At 35.7% G+C, this 17,442-nt stretch overlaps 2 protein-coding genes across 3 annotated transcripts; both read left to right on the top strand.

Moving 5' to 3' along the window:
- The first annotated feature begins 119 nt into the window (after nt 1-119).
- LOC18100798 (uncharacterized) lies at nt 120-11,203 on the top strand. Its single transcript, XM_006382149.3, has 22 exons — nt 120-397; nt 628-1,305; nt 1,388-1,791; nt 2,065-2,704; nt 3,930-4,016; nt 4,183-4,229; nt 5,049-5,158; nt 5,291-5,391; nt 5,486-5,578; nt 5,722-5,805; nt 6,070-6,153; nt 6,878-6,946; nt 7,636-7,695; nt 8,239-8,310; nt 8,556-8,663; nt 8,783-8,859; nt 9,006-9,089; nt 9,429-9,537; nt 9,669-9,758; nt 10,107-10,172; nt 10,256-10,351; nt 10,801-11,203. Exons 1-22 carry the CDS (start codon nt 317-319, stop codon nt 10,921-10,923), a joined length of 3,363 nt encoding a protein of 1,120 aa, XP_006382211.1. The 5' UTR covers nt 120-316; the 3' UTR covers nt 10,924-11,203.
- An 889-nt stretch (nt 11,204-12,092) lies between these two features.
- LOC18100797 (RNA-binding protein 208) lies at nt 12,093-17,086 on the top strand. 2 transcript variants are annotated; one of them, XM_006382147.3, is made up of 12 exons: nt 12,093-12,300; nt 12,489-12,550; nt 12,726-12,828; nt 13,145-13,221; nt 13,582-13,643; nt 13,731-13,818; nt 14,398-14,473; nt 15,016-15,046; nt 15,149-15,268; nt 15,849-15,934; nt 16,316-16,489; nt 16,575-17,086. In XM_006382147.3, exons 1-12 carry the CDS (start codon nt 12,250-12,252, stop codon nt 16,890-16,892), a joined length of 1,248 nt encoding a protein of 415 aa, XP_006382209.1. In that variant the 5' UTR covers nt 12,093-12,249; the 3' UTR covers nt 16,893-17,086. The 2 variants fall into 2 exon arrangements, with proteins under 2 accessions (XP_006382209.1, XP_006382210.1); XM_006382148.3 differs by having other exon boundaries at nt 12,094-12,300; nt 15,852-15,934.
- The last annotated feature ends 356 nt before the right edge of the window (nt 17,087-17,442 follow it).

Raw genomic sequence — 17,442 nt, 5'->3', positions numbered from 1 at the left:
GTATTGCGTGTTGGGCTTGGCCATTACCACTAATTTTGACTCGACCCGTTACAATTTAGCCGGACCGAATTTTATGATTTTTTCAAGGAAAAATATAAATAATTAAAAAAACCTTTACAAAACCCTGGACCTCAGCCTCTGTGGATGTCTACAAAACCCAGAAAACGCTGCGGTTTCTTTCTCTTTCACCGCCAGCCAGCCAGCCTCTAGCCAGCAGAAAACAAAGTCCCTGCAAAAGGAAAAAAAAAAGAGGAGAAATTGAGGAGGAAAGCTTGAAACATTAGTGACGAAAGAGCAATTGAAATGAAGGAATAGAATGAGGGAGATGAAGAGCTTTTTATCACTCTCTACTTCTTCATCTGCTACAGTTTTCCATTTTCGTCCTCTCATGGCTAAGGTTCGTTCCGTTTCTCTTCTTCTAGTTTCAATTTAATTTTTCCAGTTTTACTCTCGTAGCTATGATTATTGATACCCTCTCATTAAATAAAAATTGATTTTTTGAATATTTTGTCAACGAATTTATTTTTTTATAGCTTTCTGTTCTCTGCATAGCATAGTACAGTGATAAAGACGCTATCTTCACATTAACTCATGTCCTTGTTTTTTTTCTTAAATTGATGTTTGCAGTTACAATGTCGGACTTTTCAGAATTATCCAGCATCTCACTTGCCAATTGGTACTACTTGTCGTAATTACATGCAATGCTCACAGATTAAATTAAAAAAAGATAGACTCTCTTTCATTATCTCCATCAACCATTCTCAGAGTCTCACCAATGGAGGGTCCATGTCCATGTCTTCGGCCATTAATTCCCACTTAAGCCCTGGGAGCCTTTTAAATTATTGGTCTTTTAACAATGGTAATACACTGACTTCTCTTGAAAGTGGTGTATTTGCTAAGAGGCTTTTTTCAACAGCCTCAAGAGGGTCAAATAATAAGAATCAAAATGTGGGTGGATTTAGTAAACATTGGAAAAAGCCAAAGGCATCGGGTGCTGCTCATGATAAAGATGAAACTAACACAAACTCTCGTATCTCGGCTTCTAAAGATGTTGATGCTGTTACTTCAACCGAAACAGCTGTTGGAGATGCAAAGCTGGGTTCAGCAGTTTCAAGAACGAGAAACAAAAAATCCAAAGTTAATGAAACAGAGAAGAAGGAATCCAAAAGCAAGAAAAACAAGGGAGAAGCTTCTTTCACTGCTGTTTCAGAAAAAGCTGCTGGGGCAAAATCTATGACAACGACTTCCCAATTAAAGAAGTCTCTTCCTAGCAAAAGTGGCCAGGTTGCTGCACGAGCTTCACAGGTTAGGATAATTGGTAGTTGAATCAGAAAAATTAGTTCTCTATCAACTTGCAATATGCTTACTAACACTGTTTTTTTTTCAGAAAAAAGCAACTGAGGAAATGCCCAATGGTTCAACAAAACAACAGTCCAACAAGAAAAACGGTAACTCTAGTATAAAGAGAACAACTAAAAAGGCAGTTAATGGATCAGCAGAGAAACAGAAACCCCAAAAGATAGGCAAATTGCAACCTTTTGCACAAGGGAAACTGAAGTCACTATATCCTTCAGCAGGGAAATGTGTTGTGGTGGTTGAATCTGTAACAAAGGCCAAGGTGATTCAGGGGTATCTTGGTGATATGTATGAAGTTTTGCCTAGCTATGGTCATGTAAGGGACTTGGCTGCAAGGTCTGGATCTGTCCGACCTGATGATGATTTTAGTATTGTGTGGGAGGTTCCTTCTGCTGCCTGGACTCATCTTAATAGCATTAAGGTTGCACTAAGCGGGTATGATTTGTATCCCTTTCACCAGCTTCCTCTGAATGGTGGTGGTTATAGGAATATAGAATGTGTTATCAAAATTATATACTTTTATCACCCTGAGCTCTGACATAGCAAGTAAGGGGTGCTCCTTCTTGTAATTTCCACAGTTACAATTAAGTTATACAAATGAGTTTTGGACTGCTAGTAGCGTAGTCTGCTGTGAATTGTCATGTATTGCTTCCTTTTCTTCTGTTAGATTTGTCTAAATTCTCTCAACCTTTTTGCCTTGTTCCTCAGAGCAAAAATTCTTATCCTTGCATCAGATCCTGATCGTGAAGGAGAGGCTATTGCTTGGCATATTGTTGAGATGTTGCAACAACAGGATGCCTTACGCCAAGATCTTACGGTAGCAAGAGTTGTCTTTCATGAAATAACAGAGACATCCATAAAAAATGCTTTGCAAGCACCAAGAGGAATTGACGTAAACTTAGTTCATGCTTACCTTGCTCGACGTGCTCTTGATTATTTGATTGGGTTCAACATCTCACCATTGTTGTGGAGGAAATTACCAGGTTGCCAGTCAGCTGGGCGAGTTCAATCAGCTGCATTATCACTTTTATGTGACAGGGAAATGGAAATTGATGAATTCAATTCGCAGGAGTATTGGACTATTGGTGCTAAGTTGAAGAAACAGGAGCAAGATTCTTTAGTGAATGCACACTTGACCCATTTTGATTCCAAAAAGTTGAATCAATTCTCAATTAGTTCTGACACAGAGGCAAAGGATATGGAACAGAAGATTAATTCTGCTGACTTTCAAGTTGTTGGCTCTAAAAAAACCAAAACACATAGAAATCCTCCCACTCCGTATATAACATCAACACTTCAACAGGATGCTGCAAACAAATTAGATTTTGCCACATCATACACGATGAAGGTTTGGGGGGATTTGTGCATTCAATTTTCATTTTTATTAACACTGTTAGAGTAATTTTTTTATTTTTTTTATTTTTTTATCACTCTCTAAATACTTATTATAGTAGATATGTTTGACTAACTTTGTGTTCTATTGCCTGATGATTATATTTTTGTGAGGCACTCTCAATTTTCTGTGACTACCTTAATCATAATTTATTCATCAACTAATATCTGTATCATATAGCATATTGTTATCAGGATGATGAGGAATAATACATAATAATTCTACTTTCGCTCTTCAATTCGAGGTGCCAACATGCTAGATGTTTTAGCTTGATAAAGACTGGAATTTTCTTTTTATATACGTTGTTGATATTTAGGACTAGCTATATTATGATATTTTTTACTTTAATTTGTTTATTTTTTTCCATTATGAAGCTGTTTGTTTTCAAATTTGTTACTGTGTTCTTGTTCTGCATTGTATATTTAACTGTACCAGCACCTTAATTGTTGATTTTTTTTTTTAATTTATTCCCATTATAGCACCTCATGCCTGATATCACCACATATAATACTTTGTTATGGAGTGCAAAAGCTCTGCAGAACTCTTAAAATAGTGAAAGTGAAAACTCTATCGGATTACTTATCTCAGATGATTTAGTGATTTTGAGTTCCTTTAGCAAGCATGCCGTCTTGGCTTAGTGGATTTTGGTTATTCTGTCATCTATCTGTCTGCAAATATAATGTATGCAAGTGTGTGTATCTTATATCAATATCTGAATGGGTGCTGTTGGGCATATATTATACTACATCAGCAAAACTGATTGGTGCACCTTTCTAATTGGAAAAATGATTGCTACATCATTTCTATGGCCCTGTATTGCAAAATCCATGTGGCACCCACATGGCTGACAATTTTATTCTGTCTTGTTGGTACTCTGTGGTAAAGCTTTGCTGTATGGAAATGGGCATGGTTATTGAGCCTACATGCCACATGGATTATGAATGAAAAAACAGGAAACCACTTGTAAATTAATTATTTCTTGTCTTTGGCTAGAAGATACCAATAGCATGACTTAAAGACAAGACTAAACTGTCTTCACATTTTCATCATTCTGTGTTGTTTCTTATTTGTCCACTAGCTTGACCTTACAGTGAGCTTCAAGCTTACCTCATAATTTTTTCCTTGTTTAGTTCAATTTCATCTTTTGTTTTGACATTGTAAATAATGCATCAAAATGCAGGTCGCACAGAAGCTTTATGAAGGGGTTCAGTTATCAGATGGGAAGGCAACTGGGTTGATAACTTACCTCAGGACAGATGGACTGCATGTGAGTATCAATTTCGCTGTTTTTTTATTCCCTGGAATGCCCAATCAGTTGATGTTTGTCTTGTGTTCTGCAAGTAACTGATGGTGACTGGGTCATGGCTCCATGTTTAATGTTTCTGTTGCATTTAGTCTTTCCTTTTGCTAAATTGCTTTTTTCCCCTTCCTAGATTTCGGATGAAGCTGTTGGAAACATACGTTCCTTGATCATTGAAAGGTGACTTGTATGGGATTTCTTCACTGCATTTATTGGATTTTTAATATTAGGGATGCCTTATATGTTTGTCTCATATTCCTCCTTTCCTCTTCGTGACATCGCTCACTGTAGAATCTTCATTTTTCAAGGATAAAACATCTTTTATTGCTATATTACTTGCAAGTTGCTTTAGCTCAGCTTATTATCTTTTGATTGCCCCAACTTAGACGTTACTGAAACTTTGTGAAAGGTTTGAACTGGTCTTCATCATTTGGTAATTTTTAAATCCTGGGTGCTAAGATCCATATTTCACTTCTCTCTTGGCAATCAAGGCATGTGCTAGTTTTAGATGTCCTTTGTAAGAATGTAAGAAGAAAGATGACATATATCAGTGCTCTTTGTATTTGGGAAGATAGGAATAGAATAGTGTCGGATGGAGCAAAGCTTTCTGAGCTCGAAGCACAATATGGTTTCTTAAGGAAGAGTCATAACATCTATTGATCTTTTTTACTTTCCACTAGAGGGGCTCTTTCATGTAGTTTCTTGGTTTTCCAAATTTTAGATTATTTCTCTTGCCATTGTTGTTACCTTTTCTTGCATGGCCAGACTGAGGAGGTTGGAGGGGGTGGTAAATTAGGTGCTTCTCTTGCTTGCAAATCTTTATTAGTGGCTTTGGTGCATCTAAATCTTTATTCCGTACACTCCATTTGAGAAAAATCATCTAGATTTTGTGCTTTTCTCTTTTTCATTGATCTATCATTGATTTGCATCTGTTCCATGTTTTCTTGAATGCAACTTCTAATGCTGTCATCTTTTTTGTTGCACACACAAAAAAAAAAGATATGGGCAAGATTTCGCATCGAAGGGTCCACGCAAGTATTTTAGGAAGGTGAAGAATGCTCAAGAGGCCCATGAAGCAATCAGACCCACCAATATTCATCTTTTACCATGTAAATCAAAAACTTTTCAATCTGCATGATGTATTCATGATTTTTTTTGAATTTGTGATGTAAATATGCCCCTTTTCTCCAATCTTTTCATACAGCTAAATAATCTTTAGAATATTTCTTGTTGACATCTAGCAATGCTTGTTGGAGTACTTGATGAAGATTCCTTGAAGCTATACACACTAATCTGGTCTCGGACAGTTGCATGCCAGATGGAACCTGTTACTATTGAGCAGGTGAGCACGTAAATTGTTATGATAGATTACCTTGTTTGTCCACTATACAATTGACATTAATTGTCTCCGCTTGACACTTCTTCAATCTAACTAGGTGCAAGTTGACATTGGGAATGCTGGAAAGTCCATTGTTTTTAGATCTTCATGCTCAAGAGTTGAGTTTCCTGGATATCAGGCAGTTTATGAGGTATAAAACTGTTCCACTTAGAATGTCCATCAATACTGTGTAAATGGTTTCATTTGTTTTTCTCCCTTAATGTTGAATGGCATGTGATTATAATGGGAATTGGTTTGATTTGACAACTCGTTGCATGATTATGTGTGTTCTAGGATGTTGAGGCTGGAGCTGTAAGATATAAGGAAAGTGATGCACTCAATCGTCAAGAGGCTTTTGGAATTCTTGATTCACTTAAGGTAGTGTTTGTCATGTAGGCTATTTATTACTTGCATTCAAGAAAATAGATATCGAACTTTGAATCTTAGCTCTTGACCGATATTTCCCTGATATGACAATTCTTGTCATGATATGAATATTTCCCAGATTCTTTGAAATGGAAAAGTAACACTCCATCATCATGCCTATTTCTATCATGTTTCCAAAATTTTGTAAACAATCACTTAATAGCATCTCTCTAGTTGTTCTGTGGAGTGTGCTTTCTCTAACTCAAATGTTTGTAGACAGGAGATTCATTGTATCTTGGTGAAGCAGATATGAAACAGCACTTTACTGAGCCTCCGCCACGCTACTCTGAGGGATCACTGGTACATTTCTAATTATACTAAATGCATTATTAGACAAATTTCTTCAGGCATTTGGTTCCCCTTAACTCCGCTTTCTTGCTGCTCAAACTCATGACCTCTCCCTAGCAGAGGGACAGAGTACTATGTGATCCAGTTCAAGAAGCCTGCTTTTCCAAGTTAAATTCATTTTTTCCATGGACAAGTGTTTGAAATCTGTGCTATTCCTAAATCTAATAGACAAGTTTTGCTCTTAGTTGTTTTTATCAGATCTCTTTCCGCTTTTGAGGAATTCCCTTCCTCCATCTCTGTAAACTTACTGTTCCTCTCTAATAAAATTTATACAACATTTCTAAATGTCATTGGTGTTATCTAATTAAAGCAGCATGGAGAGAAGCTAGGAATGATGTATCTGATCAAGTGCATGCTTCCATAAGAATGTTACCATGGCACTTACTTAGGCAAATCATGTCATAGTTTTCTTTAGAGAAATATGCATATCTTAACACAGAGAAGCAGAATTGTGTTGTTATGAGGTAAAGCCAAGGTATATGGTAAAGGGGAGTTTCTAGTGCTTTCTGTATACTAATTTTTAGAGAAGATGAATAGTGTAAATGATACAATATGATCTTTTTTCCACTGCATGTACCTATCTGCATGCACTGGGAGGAGGGCCCATTTAATTTCTCACAAGGTTTTCCAACTCTTAAAAACCTTTCTTATCCTTATTTTTTCCTTCTTGTAAAAGGTTAAGAAGCTCGAGGAACTTGGCATTGGAAGACCTTCAACATATGCAAGCACACTGAAAGTCTTAAAGGTAATTGATTTGTTTAGGAGTTTTTGCCTCTTTGTTTTCTGTTGTAATAAGGAATGTCCAAATATGATGATGGCTGTAGTAATAAGTAATGATCTAGTGTAATTGCTCACAAAAAGCTTTGCTTCCATAATCAAACTGAATGGAGGGCGAAATCCATGTAGCCGAACCCTCTCTAGTTTGGATGGATGATTAGTTCAGTTAATTACAATTGAGCATCAAGTGGATTTCTTACGGGCAGCAGATTGTGAAGGATATTTAGGTTTTATTTTTTCCCTTTAAGAGAAGGCAGATTTAGGATCTCAAAAAAGGTGAAACCAGAGGGCTAATGTCTGAGATTGAGGCATTTTTGTGGTAGATAAGGCTTATTTTTAATGGGAAAGGGTAAGGATTTTCAAAGTAGGTTTGTTATTTGTTAATAATGGCTAAACAAGGACTCATTTTGAGCCACATGAACCAACAATCTTCGAGTTGGCTTAAAAATTTAAATCAAAGAACATAAGGAAAGTATAATCCTACTTTGTGCTGCATATCTATCATTCAGTTGGTTTTGCATGAGGTAAAAATACAGTAAACTTGCAATGCTGATATCTTTGGGCATTGCATCTGTCACAAAATCTTGTTCTGCTCTGTTTTTTAGTATTCTGTTTTATGCAGTCGTCTATTAACATCTGATTTATACATGATGCCAGGATAGGAACTATGTGACTGTAAAAAACCGTGTACTGCATCCAGAATTTCGTGGTCGCATGGTACGCTCCAACCTCTTTCTGAATTACCTTGCATTTAGCATTCTTTCAATTACCTTATTGTCTGATAATGTTTTTGTTATGTTAATTTATATATTTTGAAAGAAGGAATCTACAATGGATCCAAAACGATGAATTAAGCTACAAAAGATGGCAAATAGGTGGATGAACTTTTTTAGCTTATTTTGCTTATTCTTTTGTCAAAGAGTGTCTTGCTAAGATTGATTTGGATTTCAATTCACGCACCTCAGTAATTACCGCTCAGCTATAAAAAATTCGCAGCTCAAACAATCACAGAGACATGAACCCCTACATTTTAAGCAACCCTCCTAATAAATAAATAAATAAAATGTAGCGCAAGTAGCAAAAGTTACAGTTTCCACTATTCATAAAAAATAATACAAGTGTATCACCTATTTATGATTGTTCATTGAGGTTCCGTTCTTGTCCTGCTTGAAATCTATGCTCGCACTGTGTACTGTGCTATGAGATAAGCTGGTATTTAAGAAAGTTTCTCTTAGTATCCATTTGTTTTGGGCTTTTCAGGTGTCAGCATTTCTCTCTCACCATTTTACTGAGGTCACGGACTACAGCTTTACTGCTGATATGGAGACTGAGGTGATTTAATTAATTTGCATTCAAATCTCTATACTTTTTCAGATGCTAGTCCTGTTTAAAAATGATATTATAGATTTTTCTTCAAAAGTATAATCCATTTGCTTCTACTATTTGTAATCATGATTTATTAGTTTTCTCTCTCTTTTTATTCTGTTTTCACCAATTTCAATGGTAGCACTCCGTTTCTTACTTATTTCAATCTGTATGGCGGTTATTAATTTCTTTTTTGTCCATCTTACCTGCAGCTTGACAATGTTTCTGCTGGCTTAACTGATTGGAAAGGCCTTCTAAAAGATTACTGGACACGATTTCAGTTGTATTGTAGCCGTACTGAAAGTGTCCATATTCACCAGGTACAGTTATGTCTTTGTTGAAGGTTCCAAATACATTGCCCCTGAGACTTTAATTTTTTTTCTTCATATTACTAGTGTGAATTTCAATAATTATTCTCACTTTTTAAATTTGTTTCCAGGTGGAGAAGATGTTGGAGAGAACATATGACCGCTTTTTGTTTGGTTCACTCCCTGATAAAAGCAGAACATGCCCAAGGTAGTATATGCTGCTATTTCATTTGTTAATGGGTGATGAAATGGGTTTTGTTTAATCCTAACTTTGTATTCTGTGACATGTCTCATTTTGATAATCATCATTCTGACAAGTGATCTGACTCCAATCTTTCTTTGGATTTGTTTCAGTTGTATGGAGGGCACTTTGATATTCAAAGTAAGTAGGTTTGGTGCAGGCTATTTTATTGGATGCGATCAACACCCAAACTGCAAGTGAGTATGGTCTGCCTTTTGCGTACCCTCACATTCACATATTTCTAGAATGAGTTCTTCAGTTTAATTTATTAATTAAATTTTCTTTTTCTGTTATATGCTGAAGTAAATAAGTGGCAAAAGATATAGAAGCTCGCTCCAAGGCATATCTGTCTAGTTTTTTTTCTGTTCACTAATTTCTGATATTTAAACACTTGATGATAACCTAGTATTTCTTTTTGTTCTTTCAGTTTGTTAAAAGGTTCTCTTAATTATGACAGTAGATTTACTTTTCTGAGAACACCCCCTCTTTCCTTTTTTTGGTAGCAAATAGTTGAGTTTTGCTGATCAATGTGATAGGTACATTGCAAAGACGTTATATGGTGATGATGAGAAAGAAGAAACTCCTCAAAGTTCTAGTGTTGATGAACCAAAACTGCTTGGTGTTCATCCGACTTCCAATGAAAAGGTTTTCCTTAAAAAACTAGCTCTTTGCATCAGAGTACTGCTTCCACTAACCAGTGCAATTGGTATGCCTTGATTTTGTTTGTTATTTCATTTAAGTTGACAAGAAATGTGTGCCCTTATATTTTGTTGTAGGTTCTTTTGAAGAATGGTCCTTATGGATACTATGTACAGCTTGGAGAAGACAGGAAGGGTTACGCTCCTAAAAGATCTTCTGTTTCTCATGTATGTATAGATTTACTTGCGTGATACATGCAATTGTTTTGGAAGCTCATTTTGCTTTCTGATTCCATTTATGATGATGCAATGTTATGTATACATTGTCCATTTCTTGGCTCGTTTTCCTTGTGGCAAATCTAGAGGTGTCAGCTGCCATGCTCCTCTGCCCACCAGCACATTTTAGTCATTATTGGCATGTTTTATTCTTTGAGATTTTGTACTCCCGCCTTTTTTGTTGTCCTGCTAGTTTCTCTTTGGATGGATACAATGTGTTCTTGGAAATGCACTTGGTGCCATGCTGTCAATTGCAATTTGCAAACAATTATTAAATGGACCAAATTTTTTTCTTCTTAGATAAAGGATGTGGGTGCTATTACTCATGAAGTTGCTCTCAACTTGTTACGCTACCCTCTGACATTGGTATGCTCATAAATCTCTCTACAAATTTATCTTTCCTTTACCTCTAGCTATTGTTTCACTCAATTATGTTTCCTTTTTGCTAGGGTGACCATCCAAAGGATGGGTATCCTGTGATGATAAAGCTCGGAAAGGGGGGATACACAGTTAAACATCGTCGTACAATGGCTTCTGTTCCCAAGGTATGTCTTGTTTAGCATTTCTTTGTGTTGAATTCAGCAGTGATGCTGAGATATTTCTACAATCTAGCCTCATTACTCAACTATTTATTTTTTTCGAGAATCATTCCTCATCAATGTTGTCTAACATTATTACTAGATCATTATTTATTAGATGCAACTTATCATTTTTGTGAGTCATTATAGTTTCATGTTACTTCACTGCTCATGATCACAGTGAAGAGGGGGATTGTTGGTGTTATTTGGAAAGGATGCTATAAAACAGTAGTTTTATGCATGAAGTGAATGATGAACATCAAACACAATCGATTGTTAACCCAAGACCCTTTCTGTTATCGCACTACATAGTATATCTTTACAAATCTCCCCTTGATGAATCTGTGAAGCAACTAATAGTTCTAGTATCTTCATATAACTAATCATGTTTGGGGTGTGATTTGAAACATATGCAGAACTTGAAGCCGGAGAAGATTACAATGGAGAAAGCATTGGAGCTTTTATCAGGTAAAAATGTAAGTCATTCTGGCAGGCCGAAGAGCAAGCCGAAAGTAGAAGAAGCTGTTGAGGCCATGTAGAGTGGAGGGTAAATAGTAAAAATACATTGAATCATTTTTGGTTCATACATTGACATAATCAATCAATCTGTTGAAGAACACTAACTTAAAAGAGTTACAACAGAAGAAAGAATTGGTCTACTGAGAAGGGTTTTAGCTCCTGTACGAGCATGGAGAGACTTTTATTTTTTTAAAAAAAATTGTATAATAGTGCAAGAATAAACAATTTTGTTGTAAGGTAACAATTGAATTTCTTGTAAGGTTTTTTTAAAGACAGTCTGGTAAGGTTGCCCATTTCACAGAGACTGGCCATTACCCTCCTTTTGCCTTGTCGAGATGAGCATAACAAACGCTATAAAAAGCTCTATACCCGTTTGGCATTGCCTTCCAAACGAGGGTAAGATAAATTTTGAATTTATTTTTTTGTTAAATTTTTTTTATATTTTTAAATTGTTATGATATATTAATGTTAAAAATATTTTTTAAAAAATAAAAAATATTATTTTAATATATTTTCAAATAAAAGATATTTTTAAAAATAATTATTATTATACCTTTTAAAAATTGGTTACATGTGTGTTTCTTAAAAATTATGTTTTTAAATGAGGATGATTTGCATTGCATTGCTGAAAGGGCTACTAGAAGATTTTTTTATATTTTAGTAATTGCTGTTTTTTAAAATATTTTTTATTTAGAAATAAATTAAAATTATTTATTTTTTATTTTTAAAAATTTATTTTTGATATTATTATATTAAAATGATATTAAAACGATATGAAATACAAAAAAATAATTTAAAATTAAAAAAATTAATTTTTTAAAAAAATACAACAAATAATTCTTGATATTAACAATGAAAATTATTTTTGTTTTAACGAGTTCAACCTGACCAGATTATTAAATGAAAGTAAAAGGAAAACAAAAAAAAAATTACTTGAAAGGAAAGCAAACAATATTTGGTATGCCATGGCATGATGATGTGTTGAAGATAGATTTGTAGACTAGAAGGAATGTTGCATGCAAATACAATATTGATAATCTCCGAAATTTGATCTTATTACATAAATAATATCATTTAAAAATTAATTAAATTAGCAAAAAAAAACTTATAGTAGCAATAAGTATGTAGTAGTGAGATTAATTAATAAATAAATAAATAATTATTACCGGTTGTTATTTTATCGTAGCTGAAGCTGAAAGCGTTCAGGGACATAACCCGAGTAACCAAGACCCAAACAACAAAGAAGGGTTAGAGAGAGAGAGTTGTTGGCGATCAATCGTCATCGTGGTGGTGGTGAGAGAGCATCAACAAGCATTGCTTCAACAAAATAATAGCAACACCATCACATGTATCATCAGCATCACCATCCCGCCCTCGTCGCCGCTGCCATGTCCCAGGTCCCTCTCCCCCTCCCTCTCTCTTTTTCTTAAATTTTCAATCTTTATTTGTTTTGAGGCTTCTTTTCCGCTTCAATCACCTTTTTTTTTTTAATCCATTCATTAATTATACGATTGAAATAAAATTTTATTGTTTTGGATTCCCATTTTCCCATATAATAATTATATTGTATTGTATTGTATTGCAGATGGAGCCCATCCCTGGTGGGAATCTGCCTCCTGGTTTTGATTCTTCTTCTTGTCGCAGCGTGTAAAGCCCCTTCCTTTTCTCGTATTTTCTTTTTAACCTAATCTCCCTTCCCTTCCTAAAGCTAAAGCTTTTATCTTTTTATTTATTTATGGTGAAAATCATACAAAGATATTTGCATGCTCTTATTTTACCTTTGTAATTTCTAGTACTAATTCTGTGTCTTTCCTTCCTATAGTTATGTTGGAAATATTCATGTCAACGTCACTGACAAACTTCTTGCTGAAGTTTTCGCCACTGCCGGCCCTCTTGCTGGATGCAAACTCATCAGGAAGGATAAGGTCCCTTTCTTTCTTTCTTTCTTTCATTACTGCTATGCTCAACTCAACTCCCCTTTGCTTTTTAACCATTGATTCTCCGACATTTTTCTTCAAGTTCTTGACTTTAGGATGATTTTAGTGTTCTGCATTGCCTAATAGTATTTGAGCTCGGAAAAACGAAACTTTATCATGAAAGTCTGAGGATGACTATTCACTTGTATTTCTATATGTGGTGTTTCTTTAGGATGGTTTTGTGCTGGTCTTATCTGTTTTCTTTGTCTTATATTCTTTTCCATAATGCTACCTGCACATGTTTGATGGTTTGCGCTAATTGCAGTCATCATACGGTTTTGTGGACTACCATGACCGATCATCTGCAGCACTTGCAATAATGACATTGCATGGACGCCAACTGTAAGTTTTCATATCTCCGTAATTATACTTGGTCGTTTTTGTACCTGTAGCCTAATTGATTCATTCACTTGACAATCTAAAACAAATGTGAGAAAATCTTTGTAAATAGTATACTTTGTGCCACTGATCCTCCTAATTTCAAGCATTCTCTTCTGGACTAAGCCCTCACTTCAGAATTGGTAGAATTAGTAATTTGATTGCATGTCTTGTATTGAGTAATTGAGGTTTGCAAATAGGCTATACAACTCTATTTAATTTTTACTTAGTTGTAAGTGCTACCTTGTTTTCTGTGTAAACTCATTTTTCATTTTTGGATGTCATTGATTTTATGTTTTTATACTTTATTAATATACTTTCCAGTTACGGTGAGGCGCTTAAAGTGAATTGGGCATATGCCAGCGGCCAAAGAGAGGACACATCAGGTTACTTTCAGTTTCATTTTTTCAGCTGTTTTTCAATGCCCCTTGCTTGTTCATGGTTTTTGATGGGTTATCCTTTCATCTTGTCAGGGCATTTCCACATATTTGTTGGTGATTTGAGTCCAGAGGTTACTGATGCAACTTTATATGCGTGCTTCTCAGTCTTTCCTAGTTGCTCGTAAGTTCCTTGCTTTCTGTTTCTTGTTATCCTGTATTTGTAATGGGTTGGGTCAAGTGCAAACAAAGTATTTTGTAATTTGGCATTTTGCACTTTTTTGTGTATTATTCTTTAAGCAATACCTTCAAATGTGTTAATACTATAAAACAATTAGGCGAAGGTAATGATACTCTTTTGCTGTTTGTGACACTTTTATGCATACCCGATTATGCCTGTCCATTTAAAAAGTTGTTAAATGCAGTGCCGGGGACATATTTCATGATCCTAAAACACTTAAGGACACTGTTGAGAAACAAAACACGAATCACTCATGTGGGAAAGGAAGCTGTCATTGAAATGTAAATGGCTAAATCACACTGTGCTCTTGCGATTTTGTCTAAAACTCCAAAAGTATTTGTAACAACAAATGGTTCTCTTTGATTGATGTTAACAATCTTGGTTGGCATGTTAAAGCAGACTGCTACCATCTCTCTTATGTTACTCATGTCTTAAGATCCTCTTTGGCTGTGTAAAAACACCAGGCTGTTGTTTTTGTTCCAAAAACCTTATGTTTGTTTTCATAACGTGTGTCATTTGCAGTGATGCAAGGGTCATGTGGGATCACAAAACTGGACGCTCAAAAGGATATGGCTTTGTTTCATTCCGTAATCAGCAGGTACTGTTTCCAGTTATCAGTAGCTGCTGAATCAAACTCGTTATTCAATTCAACAAAAGCCCAAGAAAGTGAACTGAAATGAACTAGATTTGCAGTTATCCTTTATTGCCATCTATTTCTGATGTGATTCCAAAATGAGGTTTCAGGGTTGTGGATTTATTGCTTAATTCATTTTATACTTTATGAACTTGTTGTTACACAATGTATTAACTTGTTTAGGAATTGAAGATTTTATGGTTAACAATGTTTTGCTTGGACATTGAGATATTGAGGACCTCTTCTAGAATGCTTGTACTTTTCTAGTTTATTTGGAGATATAAAGATCCATAGTGAAATTCTTTCTTTTTATTTTTTGATAAATCCATTTGCAATGTTTTTCTTATTAAATACTGATTGGTTTTCCAAGAACAAATTGAAGAATGACTTCGACATCCGGTGGCATGGATACTCTTATGTTGTGATTTTGCCATTTGGATGTTAACTGAAATTTCTTAAGAATTTGCTTCAGCCATAAACTAATTTACTGTAATTCTGATCCGCAGGAGGCACAAAGTGCTATTAATGACTTAACTGGTCAGGCATATAACTTTCATCCTTGGTTGCTTGGTTTTGCTATTCTGAGTCATCTGGGAACGATAAGTGCAGAATTTTGACGAGTCTCATTCTGAACTATAGGTAAATGGCTTGGAAACAGGCAGATAAGATGCAATTGGGCAACTAAAGGTGTTGGTTCCAATGAAGATAAGCAAAACAGTGATAACCAAAATGCAGTTGTTCTTACTAATGGATCTTCAGGTACCATTTTCTTGTAATTCAGCCCGGATTATGTAAAATAACATTTCTTTGCTTGATCTAGAAGGTCTTTGAGCCTTAGGTAGTTCCTAGATGGAGTTATTTCTCTCTCTCCTTCGGTCCTTTCTGTATCAAGTATGAAAGGGATTCAATCTGATTTCACTTGAGATAATGGCAAATGACTTTAATAATTAAGAACTGTATTATTTCTGTATTTCATATCAGCACTCATGGTTCATAGCTATTTGCTACTTAACAAGCATGCATAGATAGGTGACTAGCTCCTTTCAAGTTCCTAAAGTGTTTAGCCAGTCCCTGCTTTCATGAAGTAGACTGAAGTGTTTTTTCTGTTTTTTTTTTCATTATTGCATTCAGTTTGGCTTATCATAAGTTCTCTTTGATCTTCTTTTTGGCATAATTTTCTTCAGCTACAATCAGTATTGAATTCAATTTTTCCACTCAAGAGTTCTGAATTTGAGTTGAGCTATTTCCTTAGTATTGAGTTATTAAAATAGATATCTTTTGTAAATGTGTGCTTGGAGAGTTGAATGCTGACAGAGTTTTGCTTTTGTTTCTCGGTAAGCAGGAAGTCAGGAAAACACTAATGAGGAGGCTCCTGAAAACAATCCTGCATATACCACTGTCTATGTCGGCAATCTTTCTCATGTGGTAACTGGATGATGAATAAAGGAATATATTTATTGTACTGCTTTCTACATGTTTAGGCTGAACCCTTTTTTGTTATCTTGGAAGAGGAAACTTTGATCTCCAATATCGCGTTTCTTAAGCTAACAGAAACTTTTTATGGTGCTATAGGGACTATTATATCATTGTCAAGACATTCTCAAATTATAAAAAGTGTTTTAGGAAGTTCTGGTTTTGAGAATTATTGGTTTCCTGTGGAATTTTCTTTAACTTCTTTTGGTCTCTATCTCTCTCTCTCTCTCTCTCTCTCTCTTTCCTTTTCGTTTAAGTCCTGAATGGAAGTGAGTTAGATGTTGGCTCCTCGGCTCTGTACTTTCTGGTTGACAATTTGGTCTGTTCGATCAGGTTACTCAAGCTGAGCTGCATGGTAATTTTCATGCCCTTGGGGCTGGAGTAATTGAGGAGGTGCGTGTCCAGAGAGATAAAGGTTTTGGATTTGTTAGATACAACACTCATGAAGAAGCAGCCTTCGCCATTCAAATGGGCAATGGAAAGATAGTTTGTGGAAAGCCCATGAAGGTCAGACATGATATTACTTGACGGGTTTTCTTTTTCTTTTGCCTATTAGTTCCTATCATGTCAACATTGGTGCTGTATTGTGCAGTGCTCATGGGGTAGCAAGCCAACCCCTCCTGGAACAGCTTCAAATCCATTGCCACCTCCAGCTCAACCATATCAGATCGCTCCATCAACTGGTATAAACCAAGGCTACTCTGCAGCTGATTTGTTGGCCTATCAGCGCCAACTTGCCTTAAGCCAGGCAGCTGCATCTGGCCTTTCAGGCCAAGCTCTTGTACAGCTGACCGGACAGCATGGCCTATCTGCAGCTTCAATGGGCTTGAGCTCCAGTGGGTCCCAAGCTCTGTATGATGGATATCCTAACAGTTTGGCAGCAGCTCAGCAGCTCATGTATTACCGTTAATTGTAGGGCTATTTTTGGATGATTTTCTTTTGTGGGTATCTTTTCTTCTTTGAGTCATGGAGTTCTCTAAACTAAGTCTTTAATTACCTTTATCTGTGTTATATCGTGTAACATGTAATTTGAAAGGGGCATTTTGAAAACGATGCCCATCTCTTGGATTGAGTTTATTTTACTCTGATCAATCGTTCGGCAAACCTTGTCAAGAGTTGTGATCGTTGCCTTAAACTCATGCTGTGGGTGACCTCCCTCGCTTTTTCGTTAATAGAATAGTAAGGCCCTCTTGTTTATGTAACTCACAAGGAATGAATGAATAAATCTTGCTGAGAAGAAGCGCCTTGTGGTTAAATGAAAGAGTAGTGTGTGTGCGCGTAAATGTACTTTCCTCTCTAGGAAGAAACTAGATACGTGTAAAATTGTTGTAGTTCGCAGCAGCTCATAGTTAAGTATCGGAGTGGAGAGGAGCGTTTCGAGCAAATTAGAGTGGAAAGGTGGTATTAAAAAAAATTATTAATGCTTCTTAGAAGTTAGGATTTTTTTGCTACATTACTAA

Source organism: Populus trichocarpa, chromosome 6, assembly GCF_000002775.5.
Source record: "Populus trichocarpa isolate Nisqually-1 chromosome 6, P.trichocarpa_v4.1, whole genome shotgun sequence".
Classification (NCBI taxonomy): domain Eukaryota; kingdom Viridiplantae; phylum Streptophyta; class Magnoliopsida; order Malpighiales; family Salicaceae; genus Populus; species Populus trichocarpa.
The sequence above is the reverse complement of the archived record's forward strand: the minus strand, read 5'-3'. Positions and strand labels throughout refer to the sequence as shown.

What these genes read in the sequence shown, in the direction of transcription:
- LOC18100798 (XM_006382149.3), top strand. Translation starts at nt 317, where the DNA reads ATGAGGGAGATGAAGAGCTTTTTATCACTCTCTACTTCTTCATCTGCT. An exon ending in CTGCTGATATGGAGACTGAG is followed by an intron (nt 8,311 to 8,555) that starts GTGATTTAATTA and finishes TCTTACCTGCAG; the next exon opens with CTTGACAATGTTTCTGCTGG. An exon ending in GATCAACACCCAAACTGCAA is followed by an intron (nt 9,090 to 9,428) that starts GTGAGTATGGTC and finishes TCAATGTGATAG; the next exon opens with GTACATTGCAAAGACGTTAT.
- LOC18100797 (XM_006382147.3), top strand. Translation starts at nt 12,250, where the DNA reads ATGTATCATCAGCATCACCATCCCGCCCTCGTCGCCGCTGCCATGTCC. An exon ending in TCTTACTAATGGATCTTCAG is followed by an intron (nt 15,269 to 15,848) that starts GTACCATTTTCT and finishes TTTCTCGGTAAG; the next exon opens with CAGGAAGTCAGGAAAACACT. An exon ending in TCGGCAATCTTTCTCATGTG is followed by an intron (nt 15,935 to 16,315) that starts GTAACTGGATGA and finishes CTGTTCGATCAG; the next exon opens with GTTACTCAAGCTGAGCTGCA.